Source organism: Vulpes lagopus, chromosome 5 (genome assembly GCF_018345385.1).
Source record: "Vulpes lagopus strain Blue_001 chromosome 5, ASM1834538v1, whole genome shotgun sequence".
NCBI lineage: Eukaryota > Metazoa > Chordata > Mammalia > Carnivora > Canidae > Vulpes > Vulpes lagopus.
In genome coordinates this window covers 31,706,110-31,733,771 of record NC_054828.1, presented here as the reverse complement: position 1 = coordinate 31,733,771, position 27,662 = coordinate 31,706,110, and the positions used below count along the sequence as shown (strand labels likewise).

The 27,662-nt window shown below is 35.1% G+C and overlaps 1 protein-coding gene across 14 annotated transcripts in view; it reads left to right on the top strand.

The window, feature by feature from the left end:
• SRBD1 (S1 RNA binding domain 1) overlaps positions 1 to 27,662 on the top strand; it is a 320,333-nt gene that overhangs the window by 108,621 nt on the left and 184,050 nt on the right. For all 14 annotated transcript variants that reach the window (XR_005987873.1, XR_005987872.1, XR_005987874.1 and 11 more), the window contains exon 16: positions 4,366 to 4,448. Coding sequence is in view for 3 of the 14 variants with exons in the window: in XM_041755611.1 (XP_041611545.1) it covers positions 4,366 to 4,448 (83 nt within the window). In the remaining 11 variants the exon portion in view is untranslated. The remainder of the gene's footprint in view (positions 1 to 4,365; positions 4,449 to 27,662) is intronic.

Here is a 27,662-nt window from a genome sequence, read left to right as displayed (position 1 = left end):
GAAGACCAAAACCCACGGAACTCTTTTAATCCTTTGGATATAAGACACATTTTGCATGAGGGGGGAATGGTGCTTCCAGGGTCACTCCACATGGTTGTGTATGTAGTTGAGCCCTGTATATCCTGCCTGACCCTATGAGGTCTCTCCAGTTGCTTACAATTTAGCCCTCGGTCCGTGGTCCCCTCCCCTTCCCTCCTTTTGATGTAACTAACCTGTTTTTTTCCCTCTAATGCCTCACTTGTTCAATAGCAGTTTAGTTGTCTCCCTTTACACACTGAGTTACATTATTACTATTAAAAATTAAATTCCTGTATGGATTTTGTCCTGTTTTCATTGGTCTGTCTGATGTGCCACAGTGTCAAGACTCTCAATTACTGTAGCTAATGATGATACTTGCTTTAATCTTTCTTTAATTGCACTTTTCTTAGGCATTTCCTTTTTTCCATATACATTTTAGAGCCATTTAATTGGAATTCTGTTATATTGGCACCTTCATCCAAGTTCTGTACACTTTATTACTCATAGGCAAAATACACACACACAGAGTAAATGGATTGTCCTTCATGAAATTTTCTAATTGGCTGTTGATGGCATATGGTGCTGCATTAGTCGTTGTCTTGGTATCAACCAATTGAAATCTTGTTAGTTCTGATTTTTTTTTTTTTCAGTTGATTTGCTTGGGTTTTCCAAACTAGTCAGTCATCAGGCACTTGGGTGGTTCAGTGGTTGGGTGGGCGTCTCCTTTGGCTCAGGGCATGATCTCAGGGTTCTGGGATTGAGTCCTGCATCAGGCTCCCCGCAGGGAGCCTACTTCTCCCTATGCCTATGTCTCTGTCTCTCTCTCTCTCTCTGTGTCTCTCATGAATAAATAAATAAACTCTTTAAAAAACAAAGTAGTCAGCCAACATCTGCAAATAATAATCTAGTTTCTGTCTTTTCGATAATTATGCCGCCTTTTTTTCCTTGTCCAATTGCATTGACTAGAATTTCCTGAACAGTGGTGATTAGGAACAGATACAGAGATATGTTGACATCATGTGGGCAACGTGGTATTGGCATATGTTTGGATATACTACATTTAAAAAATATAGAACAGCTTCATTGAGATATAATTTACATAGTATAAAACCTGCCTGTTTAAAGTGTGTAAGTCAGTGTTTTTTTAGTACAGTCAAAATTGTACAACCATTGCCACTATCCAATTTTAGAACATTTTCATCACTCCAGATGGAAACCTAGCATCCATTAGCAATTGGTCCCCCTTGCCCTCTTACCCTCAGCTCCTGATAAATACTAATCTATTTTCTGTCTCTATGGATTTGCCTATTTCAGACATTTCATATAAATGGAATCATTACAAGATGCAGTCTTTGTATCTGGCTTCTTTCACATACTGTAGTGTTTCCAAAGTTCATTCACACTGTAGCATGTATCAGCACTTCATTCCTTCCCATTGCCAAATAATTTCCATTGTATAGGTATACCATAGTTTGTTCATTCATTCTTCTGTTAATGGATATTTGGGTTTTTACTTTTTTGGCTGTTATAAATAATGCTGCTATGAACATTCATGTACAAGATTTTACGTGGACATCTGTTTTCATTTTTCTTGAGTGTATACCACACAAGAGTAAAGATTGGGGGACATATGGTAACTATGCTAAACATTTTCAAGAATTTTTTTTTTTTTTTACTTCTGTTGCTGTTTTCCTCACTATTTATTCTCTACCTCTTTCACTGTGTCCACCTTTTCTTCTCTATCTCACAATGTGAATATGCCCCCAAGTTTTGGGTTGTGACTCTTCCTTTCTCTTTGTTCTCTTTATCAACACTCCATAAAACTCCTTTTATGTGAGCTACCTGTCTCTTACTTTAAGGAATCTGTTGTCAGCCTAATCATTCTCAACCTACAGGTGTGTGTTACTACTGTTAATTAACTCCTTTCTTGCTTACCTTGCCAGCACCATCTTCTCTTGAAAGCCTGGACATAGAATTTCCAGTTCTACTTTATTTTTTTTAGTATTTTTTTATTTATTCATTCATTGGAGACACAGAGACAGGCAGAGACATAGGCAGAGGGAGAAGCAGGTTCTCTGCGGGGAGCCTGATGCAGGAGTTGATCCCAGAATCCTGGGATCATGACCTGAACTGCAGGCAGACTCTCAACCAACCACTGAGCTACCCAGGCGTCCCTCCAGTTCTACTTTAAACAATGTTTATATTCCCTCCCTCATGAACAAGAAAATCCTTCAAATAAACAATGTTCATTTTCCTTCTTCCTTCTATCTCCCATCTCTTCATGCTTGAGTTCTTATGCTCTGCAGAGTGAGTAGCACCTGAAGGTGAAATGCCAATTCTGGGAACATTAGGGTCTATGTAGAGGTTGTTTATTGGGGACAGTGTAACTCCAGAGGCCCTTAGGACTTTACTGGAAAATTAATATGTCATCTAGATACTATTATTTCCAGTTCATTGTTGCTGTGTTTAGCAATATCAGGATGCACAAAGGAGATGCTAGCAGTGAACCAATTAGGAGGGAACCAGGTAGAAAATATGTCAAAATCCTTTTCTGTACTTAAAATTTTTTTTTAAATATGGAAATCTACTTGCACTTAACAAATTATACAACTGCACTACCAGTTTCTAAGTTTAGATGTTCATAATGTAGGTTTTCCTGAACAGGTAGATTTGAAAGATTTACCTCTTTTTTTGAATTTCTGATACTTTCCTGCAGTGAATGTTCTGATGCCTGTATCTTTCACTTGGTTTACTGTCGTGGGTTGGGTTGTTGTTTTTTTTTTTTTTTTTTTTTTTTTTTTTTTTTTTTTTTTTTTAATCTGAAAGTATTTTTACAACGTATATATGTGTTTGAAAATCAGTCTTATTGGATTATGTTTTTAAAGGCTAGAATAAAGAAATGATCTTTGCTTTCAGAGACTATCAGATGTTTCCCTGGTGGCATCTATTCTCACTGTGTAATTATGCATGTGATTAATGGAGGGGAGCAGCTTCCCTGTAACCTGCAGTGCTTGCACTCATTAACCTTTTGTGAGGTTTAATAAGAAAGTGTATGTGAAGGCCTTGGAGGCTGGAGTCTGCCTCTTTTGGTGGGGATAGCAGATTGTATGATACCAGTTTATTACTCTCTAAGCTGGCTTTGCAAACTGCCATTGTCACTGTATGTTAGAAGTAATAATAAAATATATGAAAAAGACTTTGAACGACCATGCAGTGAACTGAGCACACAGAGTAAGTAGGTCTTATCTCTGATGAAGGTGGTACAAATCAGTGACAAGAGAATTCGACAGTCCCATGCAAGAGGTGGCATCTGTTGCCAGAGTTTGAACAGTTAAATAACACAAGAACAGGCATGGGATCTCCTTTGATAGCCTTAATGTTTTCACTAAATGAGTTTATATTTCACCCAACTTTCTGTATGAGTAGATGACACTGACTAGCTTTCTCGCATTTAGAAAATGAAAGCTGTTTCTAAGGACCCCATGTGAAACTATATTACTTGGGGAAAGAAAAAAAAAAAGAGCTGCCCTTGGAAGCATCCTTAATATTCATACTAAATTTGTTTTCTCCAGCTAAATCTATCTTATAAGCTAAATTAGATATGAACTTTTGTTAACATTTTGTAAAAAAAAAAAAAGAGAGAGAGAGAGAGAAATGATGACCAAGGAAGAATGGACAACAGATAAGGTAATGTTAGAAGCTAACTCAAATCTCTTATACGTGGATTGTGCTGGTCAAGAAAGCAGTGTGATTTAGAACTGAATTTAGTGTGTCCAGAGACAAGCAGTTGTGACTCCGATCACTTCACAGTTAATCTTGCAGTCATATTTAAGGCAAAACAAGTGTGTTCACTAGCCAACTGACTTGGTCTCTGATTGGAGTAAAATATGATTCCATCGGTTGCTCATCACTATCATGATCTAGTCCTAATAACATATTTGATTTGCAAATGTATGTCATAATAAAGCAGGATTATTTAAAAGTAAAACCAATATATACTTGTTCATTTAAGTGTGAGGTGCCCTGCTATGCTGTGTTTAAAGAATGAACAGGTGATTATATAAGTATAGCAAGTAAGCATTTTATTTGTTTTTCCACTGTATTATCTTTTCAATCTGTTTGTGCTCAGAAATACCTACAGATTCTGGTAATAAAATTAATCCCGAAATTTTGCATTCACTTTTTTTGTGTGATAAAAGGGAAACTTTGATACTTAGTAGTTAAATTGTTGGTCTCTGTGTGGGAAAAGAGGGAAGGAATTAAATACTTACTTTATAAGGGACTAACATAAGTAATTATCTGGATACTGCTTTTCACATTAAGCCATACTCATTTTCTGTTTTTCAGTTTCCATAGCAAGGCGCGTACAAGACCCATTAGCTGAGCTGGTGAAAATCGAGCCGAAGCACATTGGAGTTGGAATGTACCAGGTAAAGCAGTGTGGGTCATTTACTTTGTGAAACCTGTCAATAGTATGCAGACTTGGCGTAGTCATTAAGGGTCGGTGGGAATAGCTTCCCATTCTCAGAGGTTACACGGTTGATGGGAAGGTAGTTAGGAGTTACATTATTAGGAAAGGAGGGAGTTTTTTTTTTTTTTTTTTTTTTTTTCCTGGTGTTTATGGTTTGGATCAAGATTTAGAATTGACTGTAGTCAGATTTTAAGACTATTAAAACATTAGATCAGACTAGTAACTTAATCCAGAGAGCCTCTCCCTTTCACATTATTCTAAAAAAGCAGAGGGAACAGAGCAAGGGGGATGGGTTGGCTCTTTGTGTAAGCCAGTATGAAATATTGATCTTTATTGACCATTCTGGAAGAAGCCTTTGGTACCTACTGTGCTTTATTTCTTTTTTTCTGTTTCCTATTTCGATTTGAGTATTATAATGAGTTTTTGGTCATTACCTAGTATGAGCTAGAGCCTTAGCAGTAATGGTAGTGGTGCTTGTTGTTGTTACTGTATTTTTAGTTCTTGAGGTTACGTGTGTTCATTGGGCAGTTGAAGACAACACTAAATCTTGGCAAAGTGAATCCATTGTAGCTTGTCTTCAGAAAGATCAAATTGAATTATTTTTCTCTTTGATGAAAGTCTGTTTAAAATCTGAAATAAAATAATATCTTCTGGGGATCCCTGGGTGGCGCAGCGGTTTGGCGTCTGCCTTTGGCCCAGGGCGCGATCCTGGAGACCCGGGATCGAATCCCACATCGGGCTCCCGGTGCATGGAGCCTGCTTCTCCCTCTGCCTGTGTCTCTGCCTCTCTCTCTCTCTCTCTCTCTCTCTGTATGACTATCATAAATAAATAAAAATTAAAAAAAAAAAAATAATAATATCTTCTGTGTAGTTTTCATGGGACTTGAGTGATAGGTTCTATACTTTTCTCTAAGAAATATATTAGGGCATGGAATCTGTGACCACTAGAAATGGAAGAGATGTTAGAAATCATATACCCCTACCCCTTCATTTGATGGAAAAGGAAGCTGTGACCTACAATAGTTAGGATTTTTACCCAGAATCACACAGTGGCAAAGCCTGGACTAACCTGTCACATATTGGACTTAACTAGAAGTATTCCCATTTTATAGCAAGTTAGAGTAAAAGGATCTAGACCTTTGAGTTGACCTGTTCATTTGGGAAGGATAGTTGCTTAAGAGACAGATCTAGCTATATAGATAGATAGAAATGCCTAGTATGTAATGAGTATAGCTGTTACAGTTTTATGATACAGGCATTGTAGTTAAGAGGAATTATAACTATTAATTTAAGATAAAGTTATAGAATGCCTGAGCAAAATAGTAGAACAAAGAAAAAGAAAGGAGAAGTCAGATTCCTAGAACCCAGACAGGTTACTAAGCTACTGACCCCCAAAGAAATCTTTACTAAATAGCAGAGACTTAACCTCTAGATTTATCAGAGATACAGCACTTAACATGAAAGAGTTTGGAATTTGTTCCAATAGCAGTGAGAAGAAATGGAAGAGCTTTAAGCAAGGGAATGATATGATCTTATTTGTATTTTTAAACATTGGCTCTGGCTAATCTTGGGACAGTAGCTTAGAAGGGAAAAAGAGAAGCAGTAAGACCAATTCAGAGGCTGTTATACTAGCTCAGGTGAGAGATGATGGGAGAAATGGAAAGAAGTTAAATCTATTTTGTAGGGACTACTTGGTAGTAAGTGGAGGAAAGGGAGTTGTTCAGAATTTGCTCCAGGGGTCCTGGTATGTGGCTAATGTCTGACTAGAGCAGATTTTGTGGGGATAAGATCAGTAATTCAGTTTTGGATGTGTTGAGATGCCTGTAAGAAATTCAAGAAATATCAAAAAGAAGTTGGATATGCAAGTCTGAGATTTAGAGGAATGGCCATTTAATTGGAGTACAGACTTTGGCAAATGATGACACTGAGAAAGTCATCAAGATGGTAACGCTGAACTTATGATATCCTTTACTTATGCTACCACTACTACTGGCATGTCCACAACTCCACCTTCTAGAAAATGACAGAGAAGGAGCACATACATATTTGTGTTCATATAAACATACTTACATGAAAAATTTATAACCTGGGAAAACAAGAAGGGGTTGGTGGATAAAATTTCAGAAATTCCTGAAAGATACTAAGAATGAGGAATCATATCCATGGGGATAAAACCTGGTAGAGCTGCAGCTCAAAATATACAGATCAATAGTGTTCTCAAACTAGAGTCATGTTTAAGTAGTGGGTAGGGAGCCTGTACTATTAGAAAAGGAGGTGCATATGGAATAAGTAGGCCCATAGTGACCCCTTCCCTCCATGTCCTGTGAATTCAAGCTCAAGCACTGGGTATAACCCTGAGACCAGAGAGAGGCTGGGAGATCCCTCAAGTAGCCTTGCTTGTCAGGAAGCTCAAGGAGTCTCCCATGCTGGGAAGACAAACTCCTGGCGCATACCTGACACCTGACATCATATCCCACATTCCCCACATTATCACTGGATTCAGATGATGGTAACAAAAAACAGCATACACAGACAAATGGGGACTCTGGAATGATCTTCTGCTAAGAATCACTGAACATTGAAGAAAACTTACCATAGCAAAATGAGGCACCAAATGTAATAAGCAAAAAATAACAATGAAACCATGAATAAGCAGTAGACTTTGAAATAAGAAAAATGAATATTCACAGAGAGATAAGTGAGGTTATTGTATGTATAAAACAAACCAAGGATAGAATGAATTAATAAACCAGTCTTAGAATTAAAAGATATGCTTGTCAAGATGAAAAACAAACAAACTGACTAAACAGAATGGACATAGATAAAAAAACAAATTAATGAATTGAATAATCGAGTTAAGAGATTCTTTAGAATATAGTCTTAAATTGAGAAAAGTGGGCAGTGTAAACAAAAGGTCATATGATATAGAGGCCATTTTAAAGATTCAACATTCATCTCAAAGAAAATTCAACTAAAAAGAAATGGAGGAAAGTTATAATCACCGACATAATAGGAGGAGGTTTCAGCTGTAATGTGTGCAGGATACTTATAAAGAAAAAAGGAACCTTGACATTAGAAATTTGGAGAAAAATAGTTCCACACAAATGAAAAAGAAAGTCATAGTACTGCTAATATCAGACAAAATAGAATTTTAGGCAAAATGCATTGAACGGGTCAAGGAGGGATATTTCATATTAATGACAGTTTCCCAAGAAGATGTAATTGCCCTGAACATTCTATGTTATCTAACAACATAGCTTCAAAAAATGCCGTATTAAAGACTTCTAAAATTAGAGCAAGAGACCAATTCACTTTTTTTATAAGTCTTAAAAGATTACAGTATATTAACACAAAGCATTTAAAAAACAGCTTTATTGAGTATAAACACATATTATACATACATACATATGTAAATTCACCTATTTAAAGTGTACAAGTCACTGAATTTCCATTCAGTGGGTTGTGAAACTATTATCACTAAGTTTTGAACATTTTCATCCACCAAAGGAAACCCAGTGTCCATGAGCAGTCATCTCTACCACCCTGTCATCCCCAGCCCTAGGCAATTGATTACTCATCTACTTTATTTCTATAGATATGTCTATTCTGGATATTTCATTTAAATAGAATTATATAATATGTGGCCTTTTTGTAACTGGCTTCTTCCACTTATAATATTTTCAAGGTTCACCCATGCTGAAGCACAAGTCATTACTTCATTTCCTTTCTATGGGCAAATACTATTTCATTGTATGTGTATAATACCACATTTTGTCTATCCATTCATTGGTTGGTGGAAATTTGGGTTATTTCCACTTTTTGGCTGTTATGAATAATGCTATTATGAACATTTTGTACACATTTTTAAGATATATGTTTTCACTTCTCTTAGATATATATGTAGAGCATGTTTGCTAAGTCATTTGACGCATAAAGCCAGATGATGAACTAGGGAAATTATTTGCCACAAATGTATATATCTACAAAACTATTTTATGGGGGATCCCTGGGTGGCTCAGTGGTTTAGCGCCTGCCTTCGGCCCAGGGAGTAATCCTGGAAACCCGGGATCAAATCCCACATCAGGCTTCCTGCATGGAGCTTGCTTCTCCCTCTGCCTGTGTCTCTGCCTCTCTTTCTCTCTGTATCTCTCATGAATACATAAATAAAATCTTAAAAAAAAACAAACTATTTTATTATTAAGGTTTGGTGTTTCCTTGTTGATTTGTATGCAATTATATGTTGGTATAAGTAAAATATTTACAAAAGATATATAAAGAGCATCTAGACACCATTTATCTTAGATGAAATAAAATTTTTTCTTTATCAAAGAAACCCGTATTAAAGGGATATTATTTCAATCTAAAATTGAGTAAAGTTGCAATAAAATGACAAACATCTGTGCAAGTGAGGATACAGTGAAATGACCAACACTACTGATAGAAGTATAAATTGTTATTTCTAGCAAATAATACCAATCAAGATGCACTTTTAAAGAATGCATCCCATTGACCTGGTAGTTCTCCCTTTAAGGATCTCTTCTAAGGCAGTATTAAGAACTATTGATATGATTTATATACAAGTTTGCTGATTAACAAAATTATTGGAAGCAACTACAAGAGAATAGTATATCCATTTGAAATGTTATACAACCATTAAAATACAGACTTTCAAAGAGGATTTAATGACATGAGAAATTGCTTTATTTTTAAATTGCAATGAATTTGTTGATACAGAATAAAACCAATTTCTGTTTTAAAAATGTAGATATACATTTATATCAAAGAAAAGAAAACCCCACTAGTGACTGGTATTTATATTTTTGTTGGTGTGATTAGGGGATTTTATTTTCTTCCTTAGTTTTTTCAAACTTTGTATAGTGAATATATATTAGGAAGAAATTGTTATAAAATATATATCTATGTCCATATTCTAACCAATGGGCTGCTTCATTTTAAGCCTTGATACAGTAGACTTCCAGTATATCCAGAGTGGGACTGATTTCTTTTTAGTTCTTTAAGTTCTTTAGGAACCTCTAAATGCTTTTAGTATAAATTTAATATTTATATTTATTCTGATTTAAAATGCAAGTAACTGGATAAACATTGTTGATTTTAAAAATGAAAGCTATTCAAAGAAAAGAATGTTAAGTACTTAGATGAAATAATAGAAGCTATAATATTATTACTTCAATAGAAACTAAAATACTTTTGGTTTAATAACAGCTAAAATGCTAAAGGCAGCACTCCAATCCTTGTCTTAGAAAATGGGGAGACCTGATTTTAAAAACACATGCCTGTCATAATTTCTGGAGAGAGAGGCAGCCAGTGTGGTCGAATGACAACATATCCCTAACTGACCCCTAAAGACTTTGCTGGAAAGTGGCTTGGTGTTACTCCCAAGAAAACAGTCCAGGGTGAGAGCAGGATGATGCAGGGTTGGCTCTGTCGAGTTCTGTGGGACATGGGGAGTGTGGTTTAGCTTGGCCTTGTCATATCCTGAGAGCACAACTTAAGTAAGTTGGATTTACTTGCTATTTATTTCTTCTTTGGGCTGTGTTTTAGATACTTTTGTGCTCATTAACACCTCCATTTGTTAATGAGCATGCACAGTGAAGTAGGAAAGACAAAACAGTCCTCTTCCTCCTTTCGTGCCTGTTAGATCATTTGATGATGTTAGAGAACAAAATTGTGTTCCAAAATGAGTTTTTGGAAACCTTAGTGAATTTTCTATATCCAGGCATCTTTATTACTCATTATTATGGATAAGGGAGAAGACAGTGTAAAAAGGAAAATCATCTTCCCAGATGAATTTTTCATGGTAAAACCTCAAAGGTGGGAATTTGTATTTTATTTCCCTACCCACTCCGTGGGATCAGTTATGAGTAAAAATTAAAAAACAACTCTTCAGTGGTGATATTATTATAGTTTTAAAAACTGTTTTATAGGTAACATGGAGGGATTATGAAATGTAGTTTTAGTTTAGGTCTGTAAAAGTTAATAAGACTCCTCTGTTTCATTTTGCTTGCCCAAATCCTTTTAAACAACTTAATCCCTTAATTATTTGTTATTGTAGAGTGGGATACAGGAAAGAGTCTTCCCCATGGACATTCACTTAGATGATTTTTACCTGGATTTTTGCCCCCTTATACCGAAACAATATTTTGGAATAGATAAAACACAAAATTATAACATGGAGGAAATTTGTTCTAAAAATCAGACATCACAGAGATGAGTTCCCTGACAAAATGTCTTTACAATCTTGTCCCTTAACTGTAAGTCCCAGCATATGGACCTATTTGAATCTTGTGCTTTACCCAGTGTGATAAATGAAATCAAACTTAGCCTCACAATTCAGATATTTCATTTATTTGTGACTGCAACTGAACCGTTTTTGTAAACGAACAAGTACAAGTAATTGACCTTGACTGGTAGTATAAATAAACTCATCTATCAGAATTTATTAATTATTCTTTAAACTTAGTTTTAAAATCTCTATTCTGGGTGCTTTTTTTTTTTTTTTTTTTCCACTTCAGGATGAAAACGCTTCTTTTTGTTGGAGTATTAGGCTTCAGTTTTCTCAGGTTCTTAGAAATCACCAACAATGTAATAAGTCATGTATATACACACACACCCTAGTATAACACCATACTTATCTTTAAAAGAAATGTGAGATGTTAGTATGATTTGAAGAAATTTTTACCAATAATGCCTTAAGTTATTAACAATGAAATATTTGATTATCTTTTGTTTGCTTACTCTTTGTATGTCATTAACCTTGGAAAATGAAACTAGATCAATTTCTGTTTCTACTCAAGTTCACCTTTTAGTTTTCATACATCAGCACAAAGTTCTAGTAGTTCTAAAACATTAAGCTATTTTCACAGCGTTTAAAACTAGTAATTATCATAGATGATTAAAAAAAATTACACATGACATTTAAAGTACTTCCATAAAGGAAAAGATTAATACATGTTAACTGCATTAGAATCTAAAACATCTCTGAATAATAAAATAATATATAGAAAATCTACAGACTGGGAGAAGGTATTTGCAACACATATAACCTATAAAGGACCAAAAAATATAAAGACCTACAAATCAAGAGGAAAAAAGAGCAGTTCAACAGAAAAATAGGCAAGGGATATGAATAGGCAATTGACAGAAGCAGAGGCCAAAAAACCACAAAAATATTTTTTAAATGATCATCACTTTCACTGGTAACTGGAGAAATGAGAAATGCGAACTAAAGCCACTATAGAAAACCTTTCAGGTTGTCACAACTTAGTCTGACAATTTGGATGTTAGCAACCATGTGGAACATTGGGAATCTTGTATATAACTTGTAGAAATATAAAATGATCCAACCTCTTTGGAGAGTAATTGGACATTAATAAAGTTGGAGATGGGGATTCTCTTCTAGTTAATAATTCTGTTGCTGTATGTACATAGCCTTGGGAGTTTTCTCAAATGTGCACAAGCTGATATTTATTAGAAATTCATTGAAGCACTATTTATAGCAGTGAAAATTTGGAAACTATGTTCATCATCCAGAAAACAGAAAAATAAAATATAGTATACCCAGACAGTAGAATATTACATGGAAGTGAAGATAACCAAATTAGAGCTATCTGTATTAGTATAGATCATCTTCATAATATAAAATATTAGGAGAAAAAGCAAGTTCTAGAATATATACAGTATTTTATGGTATAAAATTTTAAGATATGAAATATAATACTGTGTACTATTTGTGAATACCAATATATATAATAAGAATATAGAAGTAAGCACTGGAATTTATGGTTGTGGTTACCCTGGGTGGAGCATGGGATGGGAGAATAGGAACTGGGAGAGGTATACCAGGAGTTTCAACTGTATTTATAGTGTTTTTGTTTGAACTGTATTTATAGTTTTTAGTTTCTTAAGTTGTTTGGTGGTTAATGGTGTTCCTTATACACTATAAATTTTTGTTAAATAAATAATAATTTTATAAAAAGATGCAGGAAACCTTGGTCAGGTGGTAAGGGTGTTTTATTTCAAACACTTTGGCTTCCAATTGGTTTTAATTTCTTCCTTATATTTGTGTGTGTGTGTGTGTGTGTGTGTGTGCGTGCGTGACAATGAGGATTTATATAGTCAGGGAAAAAAAGCCATTTTCAATTTTTAGTGAAAATGAAAGCAAACCACACTTAATATTAAAGTACATTTTTCTTTGTAATATTCCTTGAAATTTTCATCTTTAAGACCCTAATTTTGCACCAAATCAAATACTTTTTAAAAAGATCTATTTAAAAAAAAAAAATAAAAGATCTATTTATTTTAGAAAGAGGGTAGTGGAGAGCAGAGGTAGAAGGAGAGAGAATCTTTTTTTTTTTTAATATTATATTTATTTATTTATATATTCATTCATTCATTCATTCATTCATTCATTCATGAGAGACACAGAAAAAGAAGCAGAGACATAGGCAGAAGGAGAAGACTCGATGTGGGACTCTATCCCAGGACCCCAGGATCAAGACCTGAGCCAAAGGCAGACACTCAACCACTGAGCCACCCAAGTGTTCCAGGAGAGAGTCTTAGCTAACTCCACTCTGAGTGTGGAGCCCAACCCAGGGTTCAGTTTCATGACCCTGAGATCACCACGTGAGTCAGAAGCACCAAAAATCAGATGCTTAACCAACTGTGCCCCTCAGGTACCCCTCAAACACTTTTTAATGCAAAATTCTAGCACTATCTTTAAATTTTTTCTTCATTTCACAAATATGGATTTTTCTTCTGTGGATTTTAAAAATATTGTTTGATCCCATTGTTTGAAATGGTCATTTCAGAGATATGGCCTAGGACAAAACTGTGGGTGATTATCTTTCTAGTGCTTATTTGCAGGGCAGAGTTAGGTAGAATCAATGTTTAAGGAATTGTAGTATAATAATGGTATTGTAATATAACTAGCATTCATTCTATACTGTTTTCTTTTCACCACTAACTACTCCCCCAACACACTCCTAAATTATGTAAATTAGGAACCTTGAGATCAAGCAAGGGAGCTTTTAAAAATAACTATCCTAGGCCACATCCTCAGAGATTTTCATTTAATTGGTCTGGAGGGTAGACCCAGACATCAACATTTTAAAATTCTGTAGATGGTTCTAATATACAGGCCATTTTGAGAACCATTCCTTCATAAAGTATGATTCCTGGACCAGCAGCATTAGTATCACCCGAGAACTTGTTAGAAATGCATATTCTTGCACCCACTTCCCAGGCTTATAGAATCACAAAATCAGGGGGTGTTATCAAGCTTGAATGTACGTATAAAACCCTTTGGAATCTTGTTAAAATGCAGATTCTGGTTCAGTTGGTTTAGGGTGGGGCATGAGATTATTTATTTATTTATTTATTATAAATTTGTTGTTTTTTTTTTTTAATTTTTTTTTTTTTAATTTATTTATGATAGTCACAGAGAGATAGAGAGAGAGGCAGAGACACAGGCAGAGGGAGAAGCAGGCTCCATGCACTGGGAGCCCGACGTGGGATTCGATCCCGCGTCTCCAGGATCGCGCCCTGGGCCAAAGGCAGGCGCCAAACCGCTGCGCCACCCAGGGATCCCATAAATTTGTTTTTTATTGGTGTTCAATTTGCCAACATATAGAATAACACCCAGTGCTCATCCTGTCAAGTGCCCACCGCAGTGCCCATCTACGTTTCTTTAAACTCCTATACATATGCTGTTGGTCTGAGGATTCACCTTGAGTAACAAGAGACCCTACTGATAGCTTCTTGGGCCCCAACCCAGGCCCATTGAATCAGAATCAGATTTTAACAAGATTTCCAGGTATTTTGAATGCACATTACACTATATGCAATGCAAGAGGAAAATCAGGATATGCCAAAATGTAAGGGATACAAGAATTTGAAGAAGCAAAAATCAATATTGTATAACACTGCAAAAATAAAGGTAGGATACTGAAAATGTGCTTTCATGTATAATTTTTTAAAATGGTGGTGGTGGCCATAATAATAGTTTCATTGGAGTTAGGGAGGCAGAGGTGAGATAAGCAAATTGAAGGCTGAATGAAAGATGCGGACTTAGAGACAAATGTATACAAATCTCTAAGGAAGAGAGGTTTTTAGGAGAGCAGGATTTGAATGTGCTGAAATACTGATAGGAATGAGTTATAAGTAGTTAGAGAGAAGTCGAAGATCCTGGAGAGGCAGAGGCTGGTTGCCTGAGGAGATGATGCTCAAAGCTTACCTAATGAAGGAAATAGACAAGACGAGTTCAGTAAAGAGAAGTTCCCAGAGTGGCAGGTGGCTGGAAAGAGGTGGAAGAGAACAGGACTGGGAGGGCTTGCTACCCTACCTGGATAGTTTTACTTTTCTGTGAAGTAGGAAGCTCCAGTTCTATACCCCCTCTTCTCCCAGAAGAACAGAGAATTTTTTAATTTCTGAAATCATTGTATTAATTTTCTTTACTGTCTGTCTCGTCTAATGGAATGTAAACGCTTATATGAGGACAAGGTATTTCCACCTCTGTATCCACAGCTCCCATGACCCCTCACATGATGGATATTCAGTATGTATTTGCTGAGTGAATGAATGGTGAAGTGTTGGTATAGTTGGTCTTTTATTCTATTTTTTAACTCTTTTGTGAACACACCATAAAATTTTGTAGCCTCTCACTGAAAATTTTTGTGAGGTAAGCCTGAAATTTGAGTTACTAGTATTTTTTTTTCAAATCTCTTTTCTGGCAAAGTGAGAATTTCAGAGCAGAGAACCATTAGTGTAGCCAAGTGGTTGCAGTGAGATGACTGGAAAGTGAAGAAGGGTTGCTGTGGCCAAAGAAACTAGAGTTCCTCAATTTAACACCTATTGCTCCATTCCTTTCTCGCTCTACAGTGCACATTCTATTCTCAAGGGAGGTAATTCTCACAGAGACAGATTAGGGAGAGCACTTAGAGAGGAATGTTCTTTGTGACAAAATGAGTCCATCAGTCCTTTCAAAGGACCTATAATTAGTTAATACAGTGTAGTATCTATCAAAGACAAACCTTTGTGGCAGTGGCACTCGATGTAGAATCTTTAAAGTGAAATTACCTACTAAAACCTAAGTTTATGAAAGTTCTTAATTTTATCTTTGTTACCACAAAGCCCTAAGGAAGTTTTGATTATGTCTAATATTATGTGTGGATGGATAGTCTACAGGCTAAAAATACTGGAGTGGAATAAGATTATTCTAAAAATGTTTAATTCTGACATTCAAAGAGATTTTACTTTCTGTTTTGCTGAGTATTTGCATATAATTAGTGTGGATAATAAAAGAGCATCTAGGATGTATTTCTTAGTGCAAAAAACTACTCTATCTCTGTAACACAATAATGTTCATTTAAGAAACCCAAATATATAAGATAGTGCTAGATAATTATAGCAATCAGGAAGAGAAATAAAATGTGTAAATATTAGGAGGACCACTTCTGATAATTTAAAAACTATATTCTGAATACCTGATATCTGATAGTATTAACGAATATTCATGAACTCAGTCTTTATATATGTGTGTTGGGGTAGGTGTTGATCATGGTCTTTAAGAATAGTACAGATAAATTACTTGTAAGATTATATTCTATTTTAAATTCAAGAGGAAGACATCATCATTGTCACAGTAACAGGATGCCTTAAATTCATAATCCTGTAGAAGGGGCTGTGAAATTAATAGAATTTAGGTAAGATGTGAAATATGCCTGCAAAGTGATTATAATCTGATACAGAGACAGGAAAGCTGGCCTCATTAAATTATGGCATGAGTTCACTGATGGCACATTCTTGCCCTAGATCTCCCTTATGCTGTGGTTGGTTGAATCACAGTGTCCTTCTTTCTGGTGATCATGGAAAGGATTCTAAGGGGAAAAGTCTATACTGAGGAAAAATTCTATTGATGAGAGGGTTTTTTTGGGGGGAGGGTTTACTCTCAATAATTTTAAATATGATTACAGGTAAGAAAAGTTAATTTACCTGAATTTGTATAGGGTGAAGATTATTTCCTATTCCACAAAAGGAAATGCATGTGTCACTTGTCCTCTTGAACAACTAACTTTAGAAGGTATCTTTGGTTTTAGGTGAGATTAGTGGGCTAGTTGGCTGCCTTCTTTGTGCACTGTTAACTCTAGTGATGTATTTTCTTTTATAATCCAGTTCAGGATCCCAGGCTGTTTATTGTATAGCATTATTAAAAAAAATGTATTTCCCTTTCAAATGTATAATTGAAAGGGAGAATTTTCTTTTGACATATACAAGGCTTTTGTTTCATTATTTATTTGGAATAAATGGGGCCAGACGGTATGAGTGCAGTTAGGTTTTGTTGGAGGGGAGCTTGCAAAGACTTTTTGAGGCATGATGTGCAAGTGAGTGTTTTCAAATCTCAGAGGTGTGATTATGTCATAACAGCCATAACCTCTGGGCTTGCTTTATTACGTTTATTAAAACAAATCTGTATGGGGGTGCTATGTATATTTTGGTGATGAAGGAAATGAGGTGGTTAATTTATTATGTGAACAGCACTTTCAGCTAACCACAGCGTGATTCACTGAGAGAACGGTGGAAAAGCCTCACTCTAGAAATGACTGCTTTTTGATTTGTGGACCATAACTTTCAACACCAGAGCATGAAGTTTATCTACAAAATGGTTCTCTCTCTGTCCTTTTTTTTTTTTTTTTTTGTAATGTTTTTGTCCAATTTTAAACTTGAAATTTTTTCCTTCATTTTATTTTGGGCATTTACTGAATATGAATGATCTAAAATAAAAAAAGTCCTTGCCAGCAAGTTAAGGGGAAAAAATAAAAGAAAGGGATTGATGTGTTGGGCATTAGGGAAGTTGGTAGTATCTTTATGGTTCCCAAGCAGCCCACACATACCTCCCAGGAGGACTTCACAAAATAAATCAACATTCTAGACCTTCAACCAAAGAAGGTGACTACCTGGTACCAAATACGAGTTAAGGAAAACTAAGGAACCTATTGTTTTTCCCTTTTGTAGGATGTGTTTATCAACATACTATATTAGAATACTATAATGGAAAAGGAACTCAATCTCATGCAAAGAAGTCTGACAAACGTTTGGAAGTGAGGGTTGACTGTGGGAAGAGGTGAGGATGTAATGCCACATAGAAGTACACACACTGTGGAATGGAATCAAAAGAAGACCTGTCCATCTAACGAGCAGATAGGGTATAAAGCACTTGTTGTATACTCATAAACAGCCATTGCAAGACCAAGAAAAGTTTGTTTTCTCTGGAATTATGCTATAGCCAGCATCATGTGGTGATGTGAACCTGCCGAGAGAGAGAGAGAGAGAGAGAGAAAGAAAGAGAAGGAGAGGGGAAAATAGGTCATCTTCCTGCCAGTATTTCTGAAAGCCCCCCTTCATTTTCCAGATGTGCCACGTACCAGCCATTCACAAACAGAAAGTCTTGGAAATCAGTAAGGCACTTAAATGGTAAGAATTAATTAGAGCATTTTATATTGGGGATATTACAAGGCTCCATGAAAAAGGATGGTAATCAGTTTTCTATTTTATCTCTGCTGCTTTGGAGTGGCATACCGCATTTCTTCAGAGTCCTCAATTTGCTCTAAAAATTATGTCATTCCCTCATAGCACTTCCCCAGAGAGTTGGCAAAGACCAGGAGAAACATTATTTGTGTAGTTTAAAGACAGAGTGTAGAGGAGGGAGGTCCAGGCCTGTGGTTTATGTAAACAGGGTAGACTGGAAGGGGGCACTGACACCCCTGGTTAGGTTATTACTCAGCCATCATGAGCAGTCAGTCCCAGTGAAAATGTGTCTTCTTTGAGACTGCTTCAGCCACGGTGATTAGTAATAACCATCCATAGCCCTAGACTGCAATAGAAATTTAATTTTAAAAGTAATTGGATTATAGGCAAAACTTCATTTTAGTGATATTGGTTGGGGCTCTCGAACTTTTGAGATATCCTTGCTAGGAGAATGAAACTATGTTTTGGACATTCCAAGAGACATTAGGTCTGATACCACCTAAGCTAGCATTTTTAACTTACTCAAAGTGGGTTTATTTTCATAATGGTTTGGTTACTTTTTAGAAGATTGAAATTTTTAAATCATTCTTGGGAATTGGCTTTGAAAGTCTGTGACCCTGCCTTCCCAATAAAACGCCCATCACAAACTCATGCAGAGGGTAACAGTGATTTCAAAAGTGTGGATAACAGAGAAACCTTCATTCCAGGTGTGCCCTTCATTTTCTCTGCCTTCTTCAGCATTTTCTCCTATGGAGTCCTTTTGCTTCTGTGCCTCTTTCCTTGTCTCCCTTCCGACCTCCTGTGAGCTGCTTTTTGAAGACATAGTTTGTTTCCTAGTTCCTCACTCAGGGCCCCTCCCTTCATATGGTGTGAAATAGAACCAGGCTTTTAAAAAAATGATTGTACCCTCATTTACGATTTGAAACCTACTCAGATATGTGTTGACAAATTTAGGCAACTTGGAGTCTTTCAAAATACAGATGTATGAGCATGTTACCCAAGTAGCATTAGCTGAACACAGATTCTGATGGCAGCAGAATACAGAAGATAGCCAGCCCAATATGCTAGACGGTAAGAGCATGATTTTAAATAAAATAAAGTGCTGCTTGTGAGACAGGAGATAATCCCCTTGAAGAGAAATGCTATATTTATCATTAAGTTTGCAAAGGAAATGTGGGTTCTAGGTTAAAATACTTGGTTAGTTGTATCTTGGACACCTAACTATGCTCACTGATATATATTCCTTTTTGTATTTGGGGAGTTAGAATTCAGGATGTGTTTAATCAAAATTTCCCCAAGAGGTAAAGCTTCTGCATAAATAGGGAGCCTGCCTTAAACTGAAATTGCATGAATATTCTAACTGGCCCCCCCTCCTCGTTTCAATGTAGTACAGTGGAAAAAAACACAGAGCCCCAGGGCAGCAAAGGGAACTGTGGTCTTATCTTGGTTTAGCTACATTTGCTGTATGACTTTGGGAAAGTAATTGTACTTCTTTATGCCTTGTTGGAAAATAAAATAAGGTTGCCTATATGCTTTCTCAAAGAGTGTCAAAAGGAAATACCATACATGTATTGAATAAAAAGGAAAGCAAAAAAGATGTGAAAGTGCCTGAAGGTGCAAATATGAAGGTGAATTTATTTCATATGATGGGATCATCAAACAGATCCTATTTATATTTACATTGGTGGTTTGTTTTTTTGTTTTTGGTTTTTTAGCCTTTGATGTTAAGTTTTCATCTATTCCTATCAATTCACATGCTAAGCTTATCAAGTATTCCTAGAATCACTTAACTTCAAGTTACAGGGGACCTTATAGTTCACACTGGCAGATATAAGTGTTCACTCCCTTCTGCTAAAAGGCAAGACGGAAGAAGCTGCAGGGAAAGCTTCCAGAACAAAGGATCAGAGTGGCGGGATTGCTGTGGTCATGATCCAGGAATGAGGAAACAGGCCCATTGCCGGAGCTGCCTCTTATAAATAGCAATGACAGGACGTGTTGCACAGGGAAAGATAGGCATTTGAAGTTGAATTGAAAAGTACACTTTAAACTTCTGTTAGTGATTACCTACAGAATTTTTTTTGTAAGTCTATAGTGCTTTACTTGTTATCCTTGTGTATCCGATTCTTCTGTTGTGGTTTGCATCTAATGTTTAAATTGACTCAGTATTTCGGAGGTGGGAGGGGACGAGGGTGGAATAGTTAAAAACAAACACAACAGCAACAACAGAAACAAACTCCTTAGTTTGTTGGGATGCACGATCTAGTTATGGGTTGTCAATAAGAAACAGCTGTTTGTTTGTTGACAGCCCGCCTTGCCTCTCCCATAATCAAGCTGTTTCTCATCATACAATTACCAGCTCTTTAGTATTTGAGGCTTGTTGTGGATTTATAGTTGGTTATATAACATTTGCCAAAACGTCATAGTTTAGATAAAAAATTAGTGATTCCCTTGTAGTCATTCTACTGAAATATGAAAGTGGGTTGTAATAAAAGAAAGATGCCTGAAGAACCTTCTGAAATTCATTTCAAACTTAAGGGAACGTAGAGGGTGTTGTGTGTGTGTTTTCTAAGGAGGGAGTATCGCTGTAACTCCTGCCCGTCTCGTAGACTCTGTCGCCAATCAGAAAAGCATTCAGTGCTCTTTTCAGGAGTGAAGTTAAGCAGCACAGCTGTGGGTGGTAGGATCGATTTCGTTCTGATCCAGAAGGACATGGTTTCGTTCTTCTGTTCCTGTGTTCTTTCTTCCTTTCTTTTCTTTCTTCTCTGTCTTCTCAAAATCCTGTTCTGATGTTGAAGCCAGGAATGAAAGGAAATAAACTCAAATTTAAGTTCTCTGAGAGTCCAAGGTGATGTTTCAGCCTCCTGGGTAGCTTTACTTGCCAAATCAAAGCTGAGTGTGCCTCCTACTGTAAAGAGAACCTGTCTAGGACATTTTATACACAGACCCCTCTTCAATCTGGTTTATGTGAGTGAGGTGCTTTTTGAAATGAGGGTAACCTCTGTTTTAGGAAAACAAGCCAGAAAGGTAAAGTTTTGATTGCTCCATTTAGTTCTACTCTTCAAAATAGAGCAAAAATGTTTCCTAATCATGCTTAAGTCACAGCTTATCTTGGAATGAAAATTTCTGTCCTTAATTAATCTTTTCATAGTACAGTTACTTCAAAAAATCCCTGAAGATTAAAGACTATACTGTTACTAATTTTTATTTTCATAGACTCCAAAGTAATGTCACAATTTCTCTTTCCTTTGATAGGTTTAAAATTATAATGGAATTTAGAATATTTTTAGTACTTTTCTCTAGGCATTACATAATTTTTTCTCCATATAAATGTTTCTCTTGAGAGATAAAATACTATGGGAGTAGTAAGTGCTTTTTTTGATAGTGTGGCTAGGAAAAGGGAATACTTGAAAATGTGTTTAAAGTGAAATTTTGAGGAGAAATGTATATTTTATATGCGGATAGTCTTTATTTCTATTTTTTGCCTGGGTTCATACTGTATCTTTCATCAGAAGCCCACATCTACTCTTTTCTAAAGTGTAAGTCACAGAAATATTTTACTGTACCTTAAATGTTTGCTCTCTTATAGCCAAATGGTCCCAAATGTCAGTGGGAATTTGACTGACAGTGATTTCACTAGGTGGCCAATGACAGTCAGTATGTAGGATTATTACCAGAATATTAAATGTTTTGATTTTGTGTGTCTAATAGAGCATGAGAATAACATTTCATATAGCTACTTGAAACTAATTACAGTTACTAGCAGGGCAAGATTTAATTCTTGATTTTAACACATGAACTGTGCCATGAAGTTGGAATCCAAAATTAAAAGATTATGTCTGGCTTAATTGGAACAGGTAAGGAAATGATAGAATAAAAAGATGAATACTTTCCTATGTGCAGCTGTGCATATATTCTTAAGGCTCCATTAGTTAGCCAAAATCTGTTGTCTTAGTAGTACTCAGGTGCATAATTCAGTCAAATGAATCACAGATGATCCATTTTAGAAGTGCTTTACTATTTGGGTGTTAGGAAGATAATTTAGTTGTAATTTTAAGAACTTCATTCGTAAGTCACTTAATGGTGTATTGAATTTTAGCTGCCCCAAATTTATGTGGACAAAAATTATTGTTATAAAAAGAAGATGTTCAAATCCTTTATTCCAACTACCTTTTTTTGCGGTGGGAGGAGGGAGATATAGAGATGTTACAGGATATAATTACAGTTTTCTATTTTGTTTCTCTGTGTCAGACATTTCTATTTGGACAAGTTTTCTTAAAAACTATGCTAAAAATCCATTATTATAGAACCATTAAAAATGCTGTTTTATTATCCAGTGATTAATATCCATGACCTTTATTTTTGGATCAGGTTCATAAATATATACATTTTTCTATGTCAGTCATTGTCTAGAATTTCATTTTTGTTCTGCTTTCCATTACATACCATGAATTATATGAAATTAATTTAATCGCTACTACAAACAGAAATTAAATGTGCCCTAATCCAGAGTTACGTTGTTTGCTTTTACAACTGTAAGTCATAAGTAATTAATTTTCCTTGGAAAATTAATTCACTTACCATTCCCAGTAGCATCATATGTTGACACAGGGTTATACATAGTTTAATATTTTTCTTCAGCATGCTGGCCTCAACTTTAGAAGACCTTAAATGAAAACAAATTAAAATTGACTCAACTGTATATAATTTGGAGTTCTTTAAAATAAGTGTTGTTGTTATTGCTTTCATCCAGGTGATGACTCAAGAATTATATTCAAACTTTACAAAATATCCATTAGCAAGTCTGAAACAATATATTTTTTAAAGTTCATATGACAGTAGCCATTAATATTTTCTATTCCTCCATTCTAAGTAAAACATTTTATACCACAGCCATCCAATAGCAGTAGTATGTAGTTTTACCATCACTTGGATTGATAGGATAGCGAAACAGGTAACTTAATTGCTGGGCATTTTGACCACCTAGAATAGCAGCCATCATATCTAATTCTGACAGAGCTTATTTTCAGTATCCAGTATCAGTCAATAGAAAGATTTCCATCAAAATCATCTTAAAACATAGAATATGAAAGATATCTTGTTTTAAACCCCTAAGTATTTTTTATTATAATGACTGCCTTTCTTTAATTCTTTCCTGTTTAATACTTTTTTTCCCTTGCTTTCCATAAAGACTAATGTGGAAAATGAAATAAGCAAAAGTCTTTCAGTTAAATAAGTCAGGTTTCCCTTAGCTCCTTCTTGTATTCTGGGAACTCAGAAAATATGAGCAAACCAAATTTAGCTTTTCTTTTGCATTTGCCAGGAGGTTATTTTGTAAGGTGATTTTTTTTTCTGGTTCATAGAACTCTATAAAACATATAGTGTTTATTACTTTATTTATATTTATTTAAGTCACTAAGGTGAAACTCAAGTGATGGTGGCAATGTTACAGTTTTAACAAGTGGGGGCTTATTTTATAAAGGTGCCTTTGTGGCCACAGCTTTCAAAAATGCAGGGGGTTAGCAGTGAAATGCTCTTTATGCCTTTGGAGAGAAAATTTGCTGTTTAATTCCAGTGTAAAAGTACACTATAATACAAAATCACCACTGTTATTTTTTTTATAACTATTCATTGTTACAGGTAGGTGTTTTGTTTTGTTTTGTTTTTTTGTTTTTTGATATGTACTCAAAGGAGTGAGCTATGTAACATTCCAAAGCTGCATCAAGGAAAAAAGTGTTTTACTTGCTACTTCTTTCATAAGGAGGATGACAGAGGAGTCCCTTTCCCTATGCTTCAAAGAGTTTCTCCAAGTGGCCTTCAGAATATGATAATGACATTTTTTTTATCATCAGACAAAATGAAAAAATTGCATGTGTCAAGTCATGTACATTTATGCTTATGCTCTGACTCAAATACAGATTGTTAGACAGTCAGGTTTTAAGGGAAGCAGTCTTTCAAATATAATTTATGTAGGCATTTTAGGCAATGATTATTCTAAAATCTTTATCTCTTAGTCTCTCGCCATATACCTACAGTATGATTACCTATAAATATGTATGATAATTCTGCATGCTTTCTTACATGGTTTTAAAAAAAAATGCCTCTGCCTTCTTTCAGAAATGAATACAACAGGATTAGTTTATCCTTGTTTTGAGGTGGAAAAGTAAACGTGTGCTTGTAGAAATTTGCTAGTATAAATCTGCATTATATTTCACAATGTGCTCTCTCAAAATATTACATTTAAATAAGAAGAGTTTGTCACATCCTTTATTAACTTTTATTTTGTATCAAAATAAGTACCTTCTGGAGAAACATTTAAGTTTCATTGAGCCAAGAAGTGTAGAAGGTTTTATGTGTGGTGTGTGTACAGAAAAAGGTTGTAAGAGTATAGAGAAAAGAAGTGCTGTATTTCAGCTACATGGTCTTTTACTCAAAACTTAGCAAGGGCACATACTATGGTAAAATATATAAGAATTATGGATTCAAAAAATAGTGTTAGGAGAAGCAAAATCTTATTTTCCATCATTATTTTGTTGATTCAGTTAGAATAGAAATGACAGGACTTCGTAGTAGAAATGTGAATGTTCTTTTTAAAAGTTAAATAATGTGGAGATTGTACAAACTTTATAATTTGCTGAATAATAATTATGACAGATGTTAAGAACTGTAGACAAATGTGTGTGTGTCATGAGGATTCTGAGGAACTTTAAGCAGATGCTGGCTTGAATTTGGCCAATAAGATTTTATTTTTAATATGTAAGCAGAGCATAAATAATCATAGTTATTCCTGAATAGCTCCCTAAAGTATGATGGAAGTACAGTTTGTAGATTGCTAATACCTGTTGGAGAATGATATGATCTTTCATAACATAGTACTATTCAATAGAATCCTTAGCAATGCCACTAGGTAGAAAAGTATGTTTGTATTTAACAAGATGTATGACTATTAATTTGCATTCTATTCCACACTGTTCTTTCAAAAGGCTAAATTTAAGTGAGTTTGTACTTCTGGTCACAAACGTATTAATTAAAAAGGATATGCAGAAAAGTAAAATGGCAATTTACCACCATCTGAGACTGACAAAACTTTCCCAGGTCCTTCAAAGTGAATCATGCTTCCAGTCATTATCCCATATGCCCTTTAACATTACGCATTTGACAGTAGGATAGGTTGGGTTATATTTTTGCTTTCACTAGAAGCTCAAATAAAATGGTAGTTAAGGTAAAGAGTACTATGTTGGAATATCCTGCTTTTCTGCTTCTTTTAATTTTACATACAATATTATATTACATCCTTTTGGCTATAGAACAGCTTACCTAGATACTGCCCTTTTCTTTTGTAAGTACCATTCATAGTTTTGAGTTGTCTTCAGTCTGGTATATAAGAACTCTGCTTCAAAAGACTGTGTGTATATATAAGAATGCAGAATAATTTAATGGCCCCCTTTTGATGGGTTTAAATGAACTAGTGACTTGTCAATTGCATCGGATGGATTTCCTCATTTGTCCTACTAAACCTACTAATCAGAAGATAAAAGTGGCAGGAGAATCTTTAGGTAATGTCCTGTCTCCAAATTGTCATATTGTGTTCGCATATTAATCCAGATCATTTTTTCTGTAGTATATAAATATTAGAGGAATCATTTTGGGATTCTGCTTTTTTTATTAAATTTGCAAAAACTCAAAGAACCTCTTAACCAATAAACAAATGTTGCTATAACGTTTATTTTTTTAGAAGGAACACTAGTTAGAAGCTATTTTTTTTTGAGTTTTAATATTTACTCAAATATATAGGAATCCTCAAAATGTTGTGTTTTTTCCCCCTCCATATATGTAAACAGAATGAAGTTAAAATTAACTTCATTAATCTGCCTGCCCCCGCCCTGAATGATTAAAAGAAATGTATTTTGCTAATAACAAACTTGGACTTTTTAAAGTTTTTGTACATTCTACATGATATAATGTGGAAATAAATGCTCAAGAAATATAGAAAGACTATTACAGCTAATAAGAGAGTTTCATTCTAGAGGGGCCACCAAAGAGTCTGTCATGATTGACAAGTATTCTAGTAGAGTCTTTCTTCTCTTTTTCTCTCTTTTTTTTTCTATAGCAGTGTTGAAGTCAGTCAAAGTATATATACAAAGCTGAGTGAATACCAGTTTCCCCAGTACAGGGGCTATTTTTTCAGGAAGTCTAACTCAAACCAGATGTTTTGCCTAGACCCAGAGTTTGTTGCTGCCAAGCATCTCATCAGAGGTCAGAGTTCTGGGCTCCGGGCCCTGCTAGAATTCTTTCACAAATTGCTATTCGGTGAGGTTTTAATCCTAATGGAAAGAATAATGTGCTTGTAAAATCTGCAGTTATTACAAACACAGTATACATATTGTGGACTTCAAATAACTACATATTTCATTCCCATAAACAGGGAACACAGTTGAATGCCTTGTGTGATAGCTTTAGACATTCTCACTAAAATCTAGTATACAATTTATACCACATTAACCATTTGCATTTGTAATTCCCCCATAAAAGTAACTGTTATCTTTGGGTGACAACTGCTAATCAACTCATGCCCCCTCCCAATTTTTTTTAACAAGCTCTTCAGCCTCATACAGCTGTTTGAACACAAGAATTAAAAGCATTTGGAACTAAATATTGGATATTCTCTTAGGAAGATCTATGAATGCTATATAGTACTAGGTAAAAAGTTCTTAAAGTAGAGCGAAAGACATCATTGTGCCAAGGCTTAACCATCCCATATTTGTAAACGCATATGATAAAACTGAATTCATTTACTCAAATTAAGATGAAGACTATCTCTTTGTAATGGAGAATGTGATTAGTGTATATAACTGAACTTGAATTGTGGCTTTTTGAAAAGATTAAAGGAGGTTAGTGAGATTTATTATATCTCTGCTTACTGAATTTTTATACAGATATTATTAGGTGCTTATTTTGAGGCTTTGTTGTTGTTGATTATAAGCCCAAGAGAAACTCCCAGGTAGATAAAGGTGTGTGAAACCAGAGCATCATGTTTTGGGCTAGAGTTAACTATGTTAATTAGGCTATACCTACTAAAATTAAATCTGCATTTGGGATGATGTGTGTTAATTTTTGTATCAATGAAATAGTCTAAATTTCTGAAAATGAGGGAAATTGAACTTAAAAAAATAAATAAAACAGCAGATTCTAGTGTCCCTGAATTATCTCATGCCATATGAAAGCACTTTTGGTTTGTAACATTTATTTGGGAATTGGAGTCTAATTTCTAAATACCACCTGTTTGTTTTCATATTTAAGTGTCAGCAGTGTGGGGTATAATAAATATATAAACAAGGCTCACACAGGTTCTCTAAATCTTCTAAATACATAAAAATTGGTTAACTATGGGAGTCTAGAAAATTCTAATACAACCTTGTGATATAGGTAGTAACCTTTTAAAGTAGTTTTTATTTTCCCCTTCATTTCTACAAAAGAAATCAACATTAATATATCTCTACTGCACAGACAATGGCATTGGTATTGAGAGGAGTCATCATTTCTATGAACTTTAAATTCTATTACCTGGCAACAAGTGAAAAAAGTATTTGTTGAAGAGTGTGATGTAAAGGAAAATATTTGCAGAGCATTTGTT